The sequence below is a fragment of the Lates calcarifer genome, linkage group LG3, assembly GCF_001640805.2.
Source record: "Lates calcarifer isolate ASB-BC8 linkage group LG3, TLL_Latcal_v3, whole genome shotgun sequence".
Lineage (NCBI taxonomy): Eukaryota > Metazoa > Chordata > Actinopteri > Centropomidae > Lates > Lates calcarifer.
In genome coordinates this window covers 21682985-21702273 of record NC_066835.1, presented here as the reverse complement: position 1 = coordinate 21702273, position 19289 = coordinate 21682985, and the positions used below count along the sequence as shown (strand labels likewise).

The 19289-nt window shown below is 38.8% G+C and overlaps 2 protein-coding genes and 1 long non-coding RNA gene across 17 annotated transcripts in view; 1 reads left to right on the top strand and 2 right to left on the bottom strand.

The window, feature by feature from the left end:
- LOC108887585 (collagen alpha-1(XIV) chain) overlaps window positions 1–19289 on the bottom strand; it is a 157365-nt gene that overhangs the window by 35325 nt on the left and 102751 nt on the right. The window lies entirely within an intron of this gene.
- The window catches only part of LOC108887586 (CD209 antigen), a 48315-nt gene that overhangs the window by 18446 nt on the left and 10580 nt on the right, over window positions 1–19289 (top strand). For 6 of the 13 annotated variants that reach the window (XM_051069091.1, XM_051069070.1, XM_051069077.1 and 3 more), the window contains 5 exons: window positions 142–231; window positions 348–376; window positions 5473–5548; window positions 15418–15516; window positions 15641–15736. In XM_051069091.1, coding sequence (XP_050925048.1) covers window positions 142–231; window positions 348–376; window positions 5473–5548; window positions 15418–15516; window positions 15641–15736 — 390 coding nt within the window. The remainder of the gene's footprint in view (window positions 1–141; window positions 232–347; window positions 377–5472; window positions 5549–15417; window positions 15517–15640; window positions 15737–19289) is intronic. The other 7 variants (XM_051069094.1, XM_051069093.1, XM_051069092.1 and 4 more) reach the window with 5 other exon arrangements.
- Window positions 1–19289, bottom strand: part of LOC127141999 (uncharacterized) — a 38353-nt gene that overhangs the window by 13851 nt on the left and 5213 nt on the right. Inside the window, exon 2 of the long non-coding RNA XR_007812504.1 lies at window positions 2672–4000. This is a non-coding gene — a long non-coding RNA (uncharacterized LOC127141999). The remainder of the gene's footprint in view (window positions 1–2671; window positions 4001–19289) is intronic.

Genomic DNA, 19289 nt, shown 5'->3' with positions numbered 1-19289 from the left:
GTCCCACATAATCCCTTATTCTTATCACAGTTTCTTGGTTTGTTGTGTTTCTTACAACATATCTCATATTTTTTATATTATTTTTTTTCCTGCAGATGCTGATTTTCTTGCTCTGTTTCTTGTTTTGTTGTTTCTCACCAGATGTTTCAGTCACTTTGGAAAAAGAGCAGCTGCAGACCAGATACAACGACCTGAACAACAGTTACACTCAGCTCCAGGAACAACTCTCAGGTATGAAAGGTTTTTAACTAAATAAGAAAATATCATAATATAAAGGGTCCAACTCCACACTGTCTGCTAAACATTAATGTTTTCATACTGTTTTAATTCTTGTTCTATTTCTCAAGACATGGCAGGCAACAACACTCAGTTACAGGTTGAAGTAAAGAGGCTGAAGGAGAAACTTAAAGGTGAGAAAAGACTTGTATCCATTCACATGGTATAACTTTACTGTGTCTCTACTTTTAATCACTGTATAATTGTTCCATGGTGTTAAACAGTTTTTCTATGTGGATATGAAGCAAAGTAAATGTAGAAAGTATAAAATCTAAAGTAAATGACCTGAAAAGGAAAAGAGGCAGGAGAGAAAGATCTTACACTAAACAGTGAAATGACAAGTCTGATCACTTTTACACTGACTGACATGAAATCTGTCTTTAAAACACTTGTTTGACATTAAGAGGAGTGCTGTCCTGATGGATGGAAGAGATTTGGATGCAGCTGTTACTTTAAATCCACTGAGGAGAAAACTTGGTCTGAGAGCAGGACAGACTGTCAGAGCAGAGGAGCTGATCTGGTGATCATAAACAGCAAAGAGGAACAGGTGAGTGTGTTTGTTAATGTGTGTGTGATGGTTGATGTAACTACCAGTGATCTGTTCCATGTGTTTTTCACCTGCTGTCAGTCTGTGACCTGCTTCCTGTCCTGACCCTGATGGATTTATTTGTCTGATTAAACATCAAAGTTGTTGATACTGAAACTGATGGAAGATATCAGAGAAACTGCTGAACTTTTTATTGATTTATCCACTTCTGGATGAACAGAATCTAACGGGGCAGAAAATTTACAGAAAAACATGTGATGAGGACTTTAAACATGAATAAACACAATTCTAAATGTCTGGAGAAATCCTCAAAACATGTTGATTTTCCTTCTGACAAGACTAGGTCAAAATCTAGAATATGACTGGACTGTGTAAGGTCAATGAGAGAAACTGAGAACGCATTTGAAAACTGTTGTGGAACTGCTGTAAACACCTGCTTTCAGTGGAAGGGAGCTGAAGCCTGCTCGAAAAACCACTAGATGATGTAATCTGCTAATTAGCATATTCATGACATCATCATGTTGTATTTGCATTCTGTAAATACTGCAAGAAAGGTTGTTAAAGGGTCTGAAACGTCAGGAAATCTATCAACAAAGGTGCTTAGTTGGTTACTCTGCCTGTAAACATGCTCTTATAATGTAATATAAACCAATTCATTCTGAAAGAGCAACAGCCAATAGGGACACTCCAACACTCAGCTGACCGACCAATGGTGAGACTCCATCAGTCAGTCAGTCAGTCAGTCAGTCAGGGACATTCATGTTTCTAAGGCTGACTTCTCTGTTGTGGTTTAGTCATAAATACATTCTGATCAAATGAAGCTGGTTGATCTACACAAGGAGCTGATTTTGATTCTTTCTTTGAGTCTTTAAGCAGTTCCTTCATGGAGGAACAAAACAGCTGCAGTAGATTTTCTTCTTCCTTCAGACATGGTCACAAAATGACTTCACTACAACAGAAATACTGAATCATGAACAGAGTAATGATCATTGTTTCTTGTCAACTTTTAGGAATTTGTCTCAAAGCTGAATGGGAATGGAGAGTCCTGGATTGGTCTGACAACAAAGCAGAAAACAAGAAGATATACATGGGAATGGGTGGATGGATCACCACTGACTGAAACGTGAGACAGTTTATTTGTTTTTCTGAACTTTTCCATCAAAGTCATTGTTGGTAACTAACAGAAGCATGTGTTAACAGGTAGGACAGTAACACATGTTCAAATGGTTTTATCAGTGTTTGTTTTATTAACAACCAGCAGATACTGAACCAAATGAAAGAAATGAACAGCTGGACTTGAACTCTCCTCATCTGCAGTCTGTGATGAGGTCCAGTAACAAAGACTCAAGTTTAAAGAGTCATGATTCAAAAACTGTTCAAACCACTGGTTGAGTCCAGCTCAGGCAGAGAGACTCTACTGAGCATGTGCAGTGGGGTCAGAAAGCAGGAATCAGACCAGGAGGAGAGAAAATGTTTTTGGAGAATGAACAGAGTGAGCAGCTTTCAGTAGAATGAAAGAATAGATGGATGTCATCTCTGAGTCCAGTTTCTAGTTTTCATAAAACATCTGGGATCAGATTTATACCCAGAATCCTTCATGGTTTTAAGTGTCAGCAAATTCCCTAAAAACAAACCACTGAAAATATCTGAAATATTTCAAGTCAGATTCAAGTTGATTTGAATGTGAAAATAATCAGGAGTTTCAGCTCAGGTTAAAACTATATTTTATGTGTCTCACAGGTTCTGGGCGACAGGATGGGTGAAATATTCCACATACGAGTCCCGTGCAGTATGCTGTGATCAACAAGGAAAATTGAAAAAATTAGATTATTATCATTATTCAAAGACCTGGATGTGTGAGAAATAGATTTCCTGCTGTCATTGATGACAGAGGGGTGTGTGATGTTAGGATTAATTTTTTTTTATCAAATCAGACCAAAGACATGTAATAATGAAACTTCCTGCAGGAGCCTCACAGTCATCGAACTTTTGTACATTTGTTCCCTCTTTGTCTCCTGTTCAATAATCTTCATTTAACAGATACTGTCCCTCTGTTCTCTACAGTGTAGACAGAGAAGTGGGGTTGGAAGTCGTCCACACAATAATTAAACATTATATGTGAACGAGTCTGACAAAATTCATATAATAAAAGTTAATGACAGGTTGTCTTTACTTTGGTGAAGACACTGCAGGAAGTGTCTTTAATGTGGTGATCCAAGAATCCAAGAAGGAAATGATTCGTAGTCTGGGTGGTAGATGAACATGTCAAACTTTTATGAATTTAGAAAAAGTTCCTTTTTTTTCCTCAGCATAACCCCGCCCCTGAAACTGTGACTGTTATAAATAGCAGCGCTGCGTTAGCATCAGTGCTTCTCCCTCTATACTAGTTCAAGTTTTGATAGCTTGCTTTGCTGTTGTCCCGCAAATTAATTATCACAGAGTCAGTTTAGTATCAGTGTAACATCTTTATACTTTGTTTTAATAAACATCATTAATATGACTGCATAAATAATGCAACTTGTTTCTTGAGTCCTTGAGGACAGGCCATGAGATCAACAAAAACAAAAAGCTGCGGTAGCTCAAACATGTACGGAACAGGATGCTAGCAGAGAGCTAACAGGATGCTAACAGAGAGCTAACAGGCTGCTAACTGTCACTGTGCTGCACTGAGTGGGCGTTCCATTCAAATTTCCATTCAAATTTAGCTGAGTGGTTTATAGCACATTTCTCTGTGGTGTGACTGACTCAGAACACATTAGTGTTACTGCTTTACACAGACTTTAATCTGGAGTGTTAACTGTCTAACCTGAATCAGACATTAACCATAATATTACCTATGAGAGAATAATGTACCTGTCACTGAACACAACACTCATCAAATATCACCAGTGTGTGGTGAAAATACAAACAGTGTCTTTGGGATTTATGCTCAGGTGTTTGTGCAGATGTAAAAAAAGCCTCTCTGTGTCTGACCAACCTCCTGCAGCACTCATCCAGGACAGACAGAGGACAGACAGATGTAGAGGAAAGACTGCAACTGTATGCAGCTGCAGTGCAGCCTTGGACAGGTTTATTTACATGTGTGCACAGTGCTGCAGCTGAATAAAAATATCATTGCAGTTGTATTGGGTAAATAGCAAAGACCCTCAGTGTGTGTCAGTAAGGATGATTTTCAACCTTGAGTAAATTCAGATCAGTGAAGAGTAGAACGTGTTGAAGAAGTTAGTTCCTCTACCAGGAAAAACATAAATAACTGTTGACTTCACACATCACATTTCCTGTCAAAGAAAACTGCCCCTCTCTTCTGTGTCTTTCTGTATGTATTTATAGCTCATGGTCAGACATGAATGTAGCCTTGAACAGATGAATTATCAATTTTTGAAATAAAACTCTTGTATTTCTCAGTGCATTTAAAATATTCTCCAAATCCAATGCACGGACCACATCATCCTTCAATTAACATGAAGACAGAAAATTGACCTGACAGGAGACTGAATGTTTTCATTGGTCACATGTGTTTGAAGTGTCTGTGGTTGTGGGTTGTCCTGCTGCTACTTCCTTTATGCTGCCTGACTGAGAGAGAAACAAAGCAGCAGTGAAGACTGGTCACAGAGAAGTTCAGTTGAGTTTTGAGCTTTTTCCTCCATCAAGATGTCTACAGATATTCAACCTGTGTCAGATCTGAGGGTGAAACATGTCAGAGGAGTCCAACAGGACAGAAGACAGACAGAGAGAAGTGAGGTGGAGATGTTTGAGGATGGACAGCAGCAGACTGATGTTGGCTTACAAACAGCTGGTGAGTATGAAATCATGAACACTGCAAAAGAAAAGCTGATGTCAAGAATTAGTGTGTGGGAATTTAGAATGTATTTTCAGCATCTTTAACCTTTTCAGTTTGACTGTCTTCAGAGAACTTATGACATTATCATCTGTTCCTGTAACTGTAGAACAAACATGATGAACTTGTCTGAGTTGTTATCAAATGTGTTCTCTGTGTATTTTGCCTCTGTAGAACCACACACTGAGAGGAAGCTTCCAGGTGATAAAAGAAGGTGTTCAGGAGCTTCTCCAGTGACTCTGGGAGTGCTGTATCTGCTGATATTGGCTGGGATCATCACACGCTGTGAGGATTTTTATCTCTAAATGTTGAATGTCTTATTTCCCACATTAAACCTTCTTTAAGGAAATGATTTCATGCTGCAGACCTGTTTGTGTTTGTACATCAGTTACACACTAGTCACCACACACTGAGCTCTACTCACAGCAGGCTGAAGGACAGTAGCTACACCACATCATTCAGTTCCACTTCACAAGTGTGACAGTGACATTTAATCATATACAGGATGGAACTTCATTGTTCTGATACTGATTTTCTTGCTCTGTTTCTTGTTTTGTTGTTTCTCATGATGTTTCAGTCACTTTGGAAAAAGAGCAGCTGCAGACCAGATACAACGACCTGAACAACAGTTACACTCAGCTCCAGGGACAACTCTCAGGTATGAAAGGTTTTTAACTAAATAAGAAAATATCATAATACAAAGGGTCCAACTTCACAATGACTACTGAGCATAAATATTTTCATATTGTTTTAATGTTTTATCTCATGTTGTTTTTCTCAACACACAACAGTCAACATCAGTCAGTTACAGAGCAGATATGAAACACTGAGTGAAAATCACAGTCAGTTACAGGATGAAGTAAAGAGGCTGAAGGAGAAACTTAAAGGTGAGAAAAGACTTGTATCCATTCACATGGTATAACTTTACTGTGTCCCTACTTTTAATCACTGTATAATTGTTCTATGGTGTTAAACAGTTTTTCTATGTGGATATGAAGCAAAGTAAATGTAGAAAGTATAAAATCTAAAGTAAATGACCTGAAAAGGAAAAGAGGCAGGAGAGAAAGATCTTACACTAAACAGTGAAATGACAAATCTGATCACTTTTACACTGACTGACATGAAATCTGTCTTTAAAACACTTGTTTGACATTAAGAGAAGAGGTGTCCTGATGGATGGAAGAGATTTGGATGCAGCTGTTACTTTAAATCCACTGAGGAGAAAACTTGGTCTGAGAGCAGGAGATACTGTCAGAGCAGAGGAGCTGATCTGGTGATCATAAACAGCAAAGAGGAACAGGTGAGTGTGTTTGTTAATGTGTGTGTGATGGTTGATGTAACTACCAGTGATCTGTTCCATGTGTTTTTCACCTGCTGTCAGTCTGTGACCTGCTTCCTGTCCTGACCCTGATGGATTTATTTGTCTGATTAAACATCAAAGTTGTTGATACTGAAACTGATGGAAGATATCAGAGAAACTGCTGAACTTTTTATTGATTTATCCACTTCTGGATGAACAGAATCTAACGGGGCAGAGAATTTACAGAAAAACATGTGATGAGGACTTTAAACATGAATAAACACAATTCTAAATGTCTGGAGAAATCCTCAAAACATGTTGATTTTCCTTCTGACAAGACTAGGTCAAAATCTAGAATATGACTGGACTGTGTAAGGTCAATGAGAGAAACTGAGAACGCATTTGAAAACTGTTGTGGAACTGCTGTAAACACCTGCTTTCAGTGGAAGGGAGCTGAAGCTGCTCGAAAAACCACTAGATGATGTAATCTGCTAATTAGCATATTCATGACATCATCACGTTGTATTTGCATTCTGTAAATACTGCGAGAAAGGTTGTTAAAGGGTCTGAAACGTCAGGAAATCTATCAACAAAGGTGCTTAGTTGGTAACTCTGCCTGTAAACATGCTCTTATAATGTAATATAAACCAATTCATTCTGAAAGAGCAACAGCCAATAGGGACACTCCAACACTCAGCTGACGGACCAATGGTGAGACTCCATCAGTCAGTCAGTCAGTCAGTCAGTCAGGGACATTCATGTTTCTAAGGCTGACTTCTCTGTTGTGGTTTAGTCATAAATACATTCTGATCAAATGAAGCTGGTTGATCTACACAAGGAGCTGATTTTGATTCTTTCTTTGAGTCTTTAAGCAGTTCCTTCATGGAGGAACAAAACAGCTGCAGTAGATTTTCTTCTTCCTTCAGACATGGTCACAAAATGACTTCACTACAACAGAAATACTGAATCATGAACAGAGTAATGATCATTGTTTCTTGTCAACTTTTAGGAATTTGTCTCAAAGCTGAATGGGAATGGAGAGTCCTGGATTGGTCTGACAACAAAGCAGAAAACAGGATATACATGGGAATGGGAATGGGTGGATGGATCACCACTGACTGAAACGTGAGACAGTTTATTTGTTTTTCTGAACTTTTCCATCAAAGTCATTGTTGGTAACTAACAGAAGCATGTGTTAACAGGTAGGACAGTAACACATGTTCAAATGGTTTTATCACTGTTTGTTTTATTAACAACCAGCAGATACTGAACCAAATGAAAGAAATGAACAGCTGGACTTGAACTCTCCTCATCTGCAGTCTGTGATGAGGTCCAGTAACAAAGACTCAAGTTTAAAGAGTCATGATTCAAAAACTGTTCAAACCACTGGTTGAGTCCAGCTCAGGCAGACAGACTCTACTGAGCATGTGCAGTGGCGTCAGAAAGCAGGAATCAGACCAGGAGGAGAGAAAATGTTTTTGGAGAATGAACAGAGTGAGCAGCTTTCAGTAGAATGAAACAATAGATGGATGTCATCTCTGAGTCCAGTTTCTAGTTTTCATAAAACATCTGGGATCAGATTTATACCCAGAATCCTTCATGGTTTTAAGTGTCAGCAAATTCCCTAAAAACAAACCACTGAAAATATCTGAAATATTTCAAGTCAGATTCAAGTTGATTTGAATGTGAAAATAATCAGGAGTTTCAGCTCAGGTTAAAACTATATTTTACGTGTCTCACAGGTTCTGGGCGACAGGATGGGTGAAATATTCCACATACGAGTCCCGTGCAGTATGCTGTGATCAACAAGGAAAATTGAAAAAATTAGATTATTATCATTATTCAAAGACCTGGATGTGTGAGAAATAGATTTCCTGCTGTCATTGATGACAGAGGGGTGTGTGATGTTAGGATTAATTTTTTTTTATCAAATCAGACCAAAGACATGTAATAATGAAACTTCCTGCAGAAGCCTCACAGTCATCGAACTTTTGTACATTTGTTCCCTCTTTGTCTCCTGTTAAATAATCTTCATTTAACAGATACTGTCCCTCTGTTCTCTACAGTGTAGACAGAGAAGTGGGGTTGGAAGTCGTCCACACAATAATTAAACATTATATGTGAACGAGTCTGACAAAATTCATATAATAAAAGTTAATCACAGGTTGTCTTTACTTTGGTGAAGACACTGCAGGAAGTGTCTTTAATGTGGTGATCCAAGAATCCAAGAAGGAAATGATTCGTAGTCTGGGTGGTAGATGAACATGTCAAACTTTTATGAATTTAGAAAAAGTTGCTTTTTTTTCCTCAGCATAACCCCACCCCTGAAACTGTGACTGTTATAAATAGCAGCGCTGCGTTAGCATCAGTGCTTCTCCCTCTATACTAGTTCAAGTTTTGATAGCTTGCTTTGCTGTTGTCCCGCAAATTAATTATCACAGAGTCAGTTTAGTATCAGTGTAACATCTTTATACTTTGTTTTAATAAACATCATTAATATGACTGCATAAATAATGCGACTTGTTTCTTGAGTACTTGAGGACAGGCCATGAGATCAACAAAAACAAAAAGCTGCGGTAGCTCAAACATGTACGGAATAGGATGCTAGCAGAGAGCTAACAGGATGCTAACAGAGAGCTAACAGGATGCTAACAGAGAGCTAACAGGCTGCTAACTGTCACTGTGCTGCACTGAGTGGGCGTTCCATTCAAATTTCCATTCAAATTTAGCTGAGTGGTTTATAGCACATTTCTCTGTGGTGTGACTGACTCAGAACACATTAGTGTTACTGCTTTACACAGACTTCAATCTGGAGTGTTAACTGTCTAACCTGAATCAGACATTAACCATAATATTACCTATGAGAGAATAATGTACCTGTCACTGAACACAACACTCATCAAATATCACCAGTGTGTGGTGAAAATACAAACAGTGTCTTTGGGATTTATGCTCAGGTGTTTGTGCAGATGTAAAAAAAGCCTCTCTGTGTCTGACCAACCTCCTGCAGCACTCATCCAGGACAGACAGAGGACAGACACATGTAGAGGAAAGACTGCAACTGTATGCAGCTGCAGTGCAGCCTTGGACAGGTTTATTTACATGTGTGCACAGTGCTGCAGCTGAATAAAAATATCATTGCAGTTGTATTGGGTAAATAGCAAAGACCCTCAGTGTGTGTCAGTAAGGATGATTTTCAACCTTTGCTGCCCACTTACTTACAACAGCAACAAAGAAAAGTAAATTCAGATCAGTGAAGAGTAGAACGTGTTGAAGAAGTTAGTTCCTCTACCAGGAAAAACATAAATAACTGTTGACTTCACACATCACATTTCCTGTCAAAGAAAACTGCCCCTCTCTTCTGTGTCTTTCTGTATGTATTTATAGCCCATGGTCAGACATGAATGTAGCCTTGAACAGATGAATTATCAGTTTTTGAAATAAAACTCTTGTATTTCTCAGTGCATTTAAAATATTCTCCAAATCCAATGCACAGACCACATCATCCTTCAATTAACACGAAGACAGAAAATTGACCTGACAGGAGACTGAATGTTTTCATTGGTCACATGTGTTTGAAGTGTCTGTGGTTGTGGGTTGTCCTGCTGCTACTTCCTTTATGCTGCCTGACTGAGAGAGAAACAAAGCAGCAGTGAAGACTGGTCACAGAGAAGTTCAGTTGAGTTTTGAGCTTTTTCCTCCATCAAGATGTCTACAGATATTCAACCTGTGTCAGATCTGAGGGTGAAACATGTCAGAGGAGTCCAACAGGACAGAAGACAGACAGAGAGAAGTGAGGTGGAGATGTTTGAGGATGGACAGCAGCAGACTGATGTTGGCTTACAAACAGCTGGTGAGTATGAAATCATGAACACTGCAAAAGAAAAGCTGATGTCAAGAATTAGTGTGTGGGAATTTAGAATGTATTTTCAGCATCTTTAACCTTTTCAGTTTGACTGTCTTCAGAGAACTTATGACATTATCATCTGTTCCTGTAACTGTAGAACAAACATGATGAACTTGTCTGAGTTGTTATCAAATGTGTTCTCTGTGTATTTTGCCTCTGTAGAACCACACACTGAGAGGAAGCTTCCAGGTGATAAAAGAAGGTGTTCAGGAGCTTCTCCAGTGACTCTGGGAGTGCTGTATCTGCTGATAATGGCTGGGATCATCACACGCTGTGAGGATTTTTATCTCTAAATGTTGAATGTCTTATTTCCCACATTAAACCTTCTTTAAGGAAATGATTTCATGCTGCAGACCTGTTTGTGTTTGTACATCAGTTACACACTAGTCACCACACACTGAGCTCTACTCACAGCAGGCTGAAGGACAGTGGCTACACCACATCATTCAGTTCCACTTCACAAGTGTGACAGTGACGTTTAATCATATACAGGATGTAACTTCATTGTTCTGATGCTGATTTTCTTGCTCTGTTTCTTGTTTTTTTGTTTCTCACCAGATGTTTCAGTCACTTTGGAAAAAGAGCAGCTGCAGACCAGATACAATGACCTGAACAACACTATACATGGTATAACTTTACTGTGTCTCTACTTTTAATCACTGTATAATTGTTCCATGGTGTTAAACAGTTTTTCTATGTGGATATGAAGCAAAGTAAATGTAGAAAGTATAAAATCTAAAGTAAATGACCTGAAAAGGAAAAGAGGCAGGAGAGAAAGATCTTACACTAAACAGTGAAATGACAAGTCTGATCACTTTTACACTGACTGACATGAAATCTGTCTTTAAAACACTTGTTTGACATTAAGAGAAGTGGTGTCCTGATGGATGGAAGAGATTTGGATGCAGCTGTTACTTTAAATCCACTAAGAGGAAAAGTTGGTCTGAGAGCAGGACAGACTGTCAGAGCAGAGGAGCTGATCTGGTGATCATAAACAGCAAAGAGGAACAGGTGAGTGTGTTTGTTAATGTGTGTGTGATGGTTGATGTAAATACCAGTGATCTGTTCCATGTGTTTTTCACCTGCTGTCAGTCTGTGACCTGCTTCCTGTCCTGACCCTGATGGATTTATTTGTCTGATTAAACATCAAAGTTGTTGATACTGAAACTGATGGAAGATATCAGAGAAACTGCTGAACTTTTTATTGATTTATCCACTTCTGGATGAACAGAATCTAACGGGGCAGAGAATTTACAGAAAAACATGTGATGAGGACTTTAAACATGAATAAACACAATTCTAAATGTCTGGAGAAATCCTCAAAACATGTTGATTTTCCTTCTGACAAGACTAGGTCAAAATCTAGAATATGACTGGACTGTGTAAGGTCAATGAGAGAAACTGAGAACGCATTTGAAAACTGTTGCGGAACTGCTGTAAACACCTGCTTTCAGTGGAAGGGAGCTGAAGCTGCTCAAAAAACCACTAGATGATGTAATCTGCTAATTAGCATATTCATGACATCATCACGTTGTATTTGCATTCTGTAAATACTGCGAGAAAGGTTGTTAAAGGGTCTGAAACGTCAGGAAATCTATCAACAAAGGTGCTTAGTTGGTAACTCTGCCTGTAAACATGCTCTTATAATGTAATATAAACCAATTCATTCTGAAAGAGCAACAGCCAATAGGGACACTCCAACACTCAGCTGACCGACCAATGGTGAGACTCCATCAGTCAGTCAGTCAGTCAGTCAGTCAGTCAGGGACATTCATGTTTCTAAGGCTGACTTCTCTGTTGTGGTTTAGTCATAAATACATTCTGATCAAATGAAGCTGGTTGATCTACACAAGGAGCTGATTTTGATTCTTTCTTTGAGTCTTTAAGCAGTTCCTTCATGGAGGAACAAAACAGCTGCAGTAGATTTTCTTCTTCCTTCAGACATGGTCACAAAATGACTTCACTACAACAGAAATACTGAATCATGAACAGAGTAATGATCATTGTTTCTTGTCAACTTTTAGGAATTTGTCTCAAAGCTGAATGGGAATGGAGAGTCCTGGATTGGTCTGACAACAAAGCAGAAAACAAGAAGATATACATGGGAATGGGAATGGGTGGATGGATCACCACTGACTGAAACGTGAGACAGTTTATTTGTTTTTCTGAACTTTTCCATCAAAGTCATTGTTGGTAACTAACAGAAGCATGTGTTAAAAGGTAGGACAGTAACACATGTTCAAATGGTTTTATCAGTGTTTGTTTTATTAACAACCAGCAGATACTGAACCAAATGAAAGAAATGAACAGCTGGACTTGAACTCTCCTCATCTGCAGTCTGTGATGAGGTCCAGTAACAAAGACTCAAGTTTAAAGAGTCATGATTCAAAAACTGTTCAAACCACTGGTTGAGTCCAGCTCAGGCAGAGAGACTCTACTGAGCATGTGCAGTGGGGTCAAAAAGCAGGAATCAGACCAGGAGGAGAGAAAATGTTTTTGGAGAATGAACAGAGTGAGCAGCTTTCAGTAGAATGAAAGAATAGATGGATGTCATCTCTGAGTCCAGTTTCTAGTTTTCATAAAACATCTGGGATCAGATTTATACCCAGAATCCTTCATGGTTTTAAGTGTCAGCAAATTCCCTAAAAACAAACCACTGAAAATATCTGAAATATTTCAAGTCAGATTCAAGTTGATTTGAATGTGAAAATAATCAGGAGTTTCAGCTCAGGTTAAAACTATATTTTATGTGTCTCACAGGTTCTGGGCGACAGGATGGGGGAATTATCCCACATACGAGTCCCGTGCAGTATGCTGTGATCAACAAGGAAAATTGAAAAAATTAGATTATTATCATTATTCAAAGACCTGGATGTGTGAGAAATAGATTTCCTGCTGTCATTGATGACAGAGGGGTGTGTGATGTTAGGATTAATTTTTTTTTATCAAATCAGACCAAAGACATGTAATAATGAAACTTCCTGCAGGAGCCTCACAGTCATCGAACTTTTGTACATTTGTTCCCTCTTTCTCTCCTGTTAAATAATCTTCATTTAACAGATACTGTCCCTCTGTTCTCTACAGTGTAGACAGAGAAGTGGGGTTGGAAGTCGTCCACACAATAATTAAACATTATATGTGAACGAGTCTGACAAAATTCATATAATAAAAGTTAATCACAGGTTGTCTTTACTTTGGTGAAGACACTGCAGGAAGTGTCTTTAATGTGGTGATCCAAGAATCCAAGAAGGAAATGATTCGTAGTCTGGGTGGTAGATGAACATGTCAAACTTTTATGAATTTAGAAAAAGTTGCTTTTTTTTCCTCAGCATAACCCCGCCCCTGAAACTGTGACTGTTATAAATAGCAGCGCTGCGTTAGCATCAGTGCTTCTCCCTCTATACTAGTTCAAGTTTTGATAGCTTGCTTTGCTGTTGTCCCGCAAATTAATTATCACAGAGTCAGTTTAGTATCAGTGTAACATCTTTATACTTTGTTTTAATAAACATCATTAATATGACTGCATAAATAATGCAACTTGTTTCTTGAGTCCTTGAGGACAGGCCATGAGATCAACAAAAACAAAAAGCTGCGGTAGCTCAAACATGTACGGAACAGGATGCTAGCAGAGAGCTAACAGGATGCTAACAGAGAGCTAACAGGATGCTAGCAGAGAGCTAACAGGATGCTAACAGAGAGCTAACAGGATGCTAGCAGAGAGCTAACAGGATGCTAACAGAGAGCTAACAGGCTGCTAACTGTCACTGTGCTGCACTGAGTGGGCGTTCCATTCAAATTTCCATTCAAATTTAGCTGAGTGGTTTATAGCACATTTCTCTGTGGTGTGACTGACTCAGAACACATTAGTGTTACTGCTTTACACAGACTTCAATCTGGAGTGTTAACTGTCTAACCTGAATCAGACATTAACCATAATATTACCTATGAGAGAATAATGTACCTGTCACTGAACACAACACTCATCAAATATCACCAGTGTGTGGTGAAAATACAAACAGTGTCTTTGGGATTTATGCTCAGGTGTTTGTGCAGATGTAAAAAAAGCCTCTCTGTGTCTGACCAACCTCCTGCAGCACTCATCCAGGACAGACAGAGGACAGACACATGTAGAGGAAAGACTGCAACTGTATGCAGCTGCAGTGCAGCCTTGGACAGTTTTATTTACATGTGTGCACAGTGCTGCAGCTGAATAAAAATATCATTGCAGTTGTATTGGGTAAATAGCAAAGACCCTCAGTGTGTGTCAGTAAGGATGATTTTCAACCTTTGCTGCCCACTTACTTACAACAGCAACAAAGAAAAGTAAATTCAGATCAGTGAAGAGTAGAACGTGTTGAAGAAGTTAGTTCCTCTACCAGGAAAAACATAAATAACTGTTGACTTCACACATCACATTTCCTGTCAAAGAAAACTGCCCCTCTCTTCTGTGTCTTTCTGTATGTATTTATAGCTCATGGTCAGACATGAATGTAGCCTTGAACAGATGAATTATCAGTTTTTGAAATAAAACTCTTGTATTTCTCAGTGCATTTAAAATATTCTCCAAATCCAATGCACGGACCACATCATCCTTCAATTAACACGAAGACAGAAAATTGACCTGACAGGAGACTGAATGTTTTCATTGGTCACATGTGTTTGAAGTGTCTGTGGTTGTGGGTTGTCCTGCTGCTACTTCCTTTATGCTGCCTGACTGAGAGAGAAACAAAGCAGCAGTGAAGACTGGTCACAGAGAAGTTCAGTTGAGTTTTGAGCTTTTTCCTCCATCAAGATGTCTACAGATATTCAACCTGTGTCAGATCTGAGGGTGAAACATGTCAGAGGAGTCCAACAGGACAGAAGACAGACAGAGAGAAGTGAGGTGGAGATGTTTGAGGATGGACAGCAGCAGACTGATGTTGGCTTACAAACAGCTGGTGAGTATGAAATCATGAACACTGCAAAAGAAAAGCTGATGTCAAGAATTAGTGTGTGGGAATTTAGAATGTATTTTCAGCATCTTTAACCTTTTCAGTTTGACTGTCTTCAGAGAACTTATGACATTATCATCTGTTCCTGTAACTGTAGAACAAACATGATGAACTTGTCTGAGTTGTTATCAAATGTGTTCTCTGTGTATTTTGCCTCTGTAGAACCACACACTGAGAGGAAGCTTCCAGGTGATAAAAGAAGGTGTTCAGGAGCTTCTCCAGTGACTCTGGGAGTGCTGTATCTGCTGATATTGGCTGGGATCATCACACGCTGTGAGAATTTTTATCTCTAAATGTTGAATGTCTTATTTCCCACATTAAACCTTCTTTAAGGAAATGATTTCATGCTGCAGACCTGTTTGTGTTTGTACATCAGTTACACACTAGTCACCACACACTGAGCTCTACTCACAGCAGGCTGAAGGACAGTGGCTACACCACATCATTCAGTTCCACTTCACAAGTGTGACAGTGACGTTTAATCATATACAGGATGTAACTTCATTGTTCTGATACTGATTTTCTTGCTCTGTTTCTTGTTTTGTTGTTTCTCACCAGATGTTTCAGTCACTTTGGAAAAAGAGCAGCTGCAGACCAGATACAACGACCTGAACAACAGTTACACTCAGCTCCAGGGACAACTCTCAGGTATGAAAGGTTTTTAACTAAATAAGAAAATATCATAATACAAAGGGGCCAACTTCACAATGACTACTGAGCATAAATATTTTCATATTGTTTTAATGTTTTATCTCATGTTGTTTTTCTCAACACACAACAGTCAACAACAGTCAGTTACAGAGCAGATATGAAACACTGAGTGAAAATCACACTCAGTTACAGGATGAAGTAAAGAGGCTGAAGGAGAAACTCAAAGGTGAGAAAAGACTTGTATCCATTCACATGGTAGAACTTTACTGTGTCTCTACTTTTAATCACTGTATAATTGTTCCATGGTGTTAAACAGTTTTTCTATGTGGATATGAAGCAAAGTAAATGTAGAAAGTATAAAATCTAAAGTAAATGACCTGAAAAGAAAAAGAGGCAGGAGAGAAAGATCTTACACTAAACAGTGAAATGACAAGTCTGATCACTTTTACACTGACTGACATGAAATCTGTCTTTAAAACACTTGTTTGACATTAAGAGAAGTGGTGTCCTGATGGATGGGAGAGATTTGGATGCAGCTGTTACTTTAAATTCACTGGGGAGAAAAGTTGGTCTGAGAGCAGGACAGACTGTCAGAGCAGAGGAGCTGATCTGGTGATCATAAACAGCAAAGAGGAACAGGTGAGTGTGTTTGTTAATGTGTGTGTGATGCTTGATGTAAATACCAGTGATCTGTTCCATGTGTTTTTCACCTGCTGTCAGTCTGTGACCTGCTTCCTGTCCTGACCCTGATGGATTTATTTGTCTGATTAAACATCAAAGTTGTTGATACTGAAACTGATGGAAGATATCAGAGAAACTGCTGAACTTTTTATTGATTTATCCACTTCTGGATGAACAGAATCTAACGGGGCAGAGAATTTACAGAAAAACATGTGATGAGGACTTTAAACATGAATAAACACAATTCTAAATGTCTGGAGAAATCCTCAAAACATGTTGATTTTCCTTCTGACAAGACTAGGTCAAAATCTAGAATATGACTGGACTGTGTAAGGTCAATGAGAGAAACTGAGAACGCATTTGAAAACTGTTGCGGAACTGCTGTAAACACCTGCTTTCAGTGGAAGGGAGCTGAAGCTGCTCAAAAAACCACTAGATGATGTAATCTGCTAATTAGCATATTCATGACATCATCACGTTGTATTTGCATTCTGTAAATACTGCGAGAAAGGTTGTTAAAGGGTCTGAAACGTCAGGAAATCTATCAACAAAGGTGCTTAGTTGGTAACTCTGCCTGTAAACATGCTCTTATAATGTAATATAAACCAATTCATTCTGAAAGAGCAACAGCCAATAGGGACACTCCAACACTCAGCTGACCGACCAGTGGTGAGACTCCATCAGTCAGTCAGTCAGTCAGTCAGTCAGTCAGGGACATTCATGTTTCTAAGGCTGACTTCTCTGTTGTGGTTTAGTCATAAATACATTCTGATTAAATGAAGCTGGTTGATCTACACAAGGAGCTGATTTTGATTCTTTCTTTGAGTCTTTAAGCAGTTCCTTCATGGAGGAACAAAACAGCTGCAGTAGATTTTCTTCTTCCTTCAGACATGGTCACAAAATGACTTCACTACAACAGAAATACTGAATCATGAACAGAGTAATGATCATTGTTTCTTGTCAACTTTTAGGAATTTGTCTCAAAGCTGAATTGGAATGGAGAGTCCTGGATTGGTCTGACAACAAAGCAGAAAACAAGAAGATATACATGGGAATGGGAATGGGTGGATGGATCACCACTGACTGAAACGTGAGACAGTTTATTTGTTTTTCTGAACTTTTCCATCAAAGTCATTGTTGGTAACTAACAGAAGCATGTGTTAAAAGGTAGGACAGTAACACATGTTCAAATGGTTTTATCAGTGTTTGTTTTATTAACAACCAGCAGATACTGAACCAAATGAAAGAAATGAACAGCTGGACTTGAACTCTCCTCATCTGCAGTCTGTGATGAGGTCCAGTAACAAAGACTCAAGTTTAAAGAGTCATGATTCAAAAACTGTTCAAACCACTGGTTGAGTCCAGCTCAGGCAGAGAGACTCTACTGAGCATGTGCAGTGGGGTCAGAAAGCAGGAATCAGACCAGGAGGAGAGAAAATGTTTTTGGAGAATGAACAGAGTGAGCAGCTTTCAGTAGAATGAAAGAATAGATGGATGTCATCTCTGAGTCCAGTTTCTAGTTTTCATAAAACATCTGGGATCAGATTTATACCCAGAATCCTTCATGGTTTTAAGTGTCAGCAAATTCCCTAAAAACAAACCACTGAAAATATCTGAAATATTTCAAGTCAGATTCAAGTTGATTTGAATGTGAAAATAATCAGGAGTTTCAGCTCAGGTTAAAACTATATTTTATGTGTCTCAGGTTCTGGCCAACAAGACAGATTGAAGATCCCACGTACAGGTCTCGTGTAGCATGCTGCGATCAACAAGGAAAATGGACACAAAGATATTATTATTATTATGCAAGGAACTGGATCTGTGAGAAATAGATTTCCTGCTGTCATTGATGACAGAGGGGTGTGAGATGTCAGGATTAATTTTTTTTTATCAAATTAGACCAAAGACATGTAATAATGAAACTTCCTGCAGAAGCCTCACAGTCATCGAACTTTTGTAAATTTGTTCCCTCTTTCTCTCCTGTTAAATAATCTTCATTTAACAGATACTGTCCCTCTGTTCTCTACAGTGTAGACAGAGAAGTGGGGTTGGAAATCGTCCACACAATAATTAAACATTATATGTGAACGAGTTCGACAAAATTCATATAATAAAAGTTAATGACAGGTTGTCTTTACTTTGGTGAAGACACTGCAGGAAGTGTCTTTAATGTGGTGATCCAAGAATCCAAGAAGGAAATGATTCGTAGTCTGGGTGGTAGATGAACATGTCAAACTTTTATGAATTTAGAAAAAGTTGCTTTTTTTTCCTCAGCATAACCCCGCCCCTGAAACTGTGACTGTTATAAATAGCAGCGCTGCGTTAGCATCAGTGCTTCTCCCTCTATTGGAAATTTTCGTATGATTCATGATAATTGTGATTTATTAATAATCTTGACCATTTGTGTTGTATTTGTACAATTGTGTCTTATGAAATATCACATGCTTAGTACTTTTCCACATGTCAGTAAGCTGACAGGGCACCTCGCTCCATTAAGGACAAAGGCTGGTACAAGGCTGCAAAGCTGTGTAATCTCTGATGCTTTTCTCTCAAGGCTGCACTGTTGTGTAGTCTTCAGAAGATGTTTTCCTTTTTGTCTCCGGACATAACCTTGTTTCTTTTGCATTTAACCTGTAATCTATTGTACTCGGTACTCATTGTGCATCTCATGCTTGAGGAGTGCAGTGGGTCCATTTGCAAATGTAGGAATTAAACCTACAGAAAGACAACCGTTGTCTCTGTGCTTTATTCAGCAGAAGATTCCCATAACATCCCACTCGACTAGTTTAAGTTTTGCTAGCTACTTTGCTGTTGTCCCACAAATCCATCTTCCCTGGATGCCCTAGTTTGCAGAGCAGATCAGTCATCACCTTATTTAAATTTTCAAAGGCATTAAGAGGAGGTGGATTAATTTAGTGTAGAGCCACACTGATGGAGAGCTGAGGAACACCACCAACACCTGTTTCTGCACCGACCGTTTCACTCTGGTTAGTTTTACAAACTTTCACCAGAGACAAAGGGAATTCACTGATAATCTGCTGTCAGAGTGAGGCAGTAACACGTGTTGCCATAATAATGTGCTAATTATCACAGAGTCA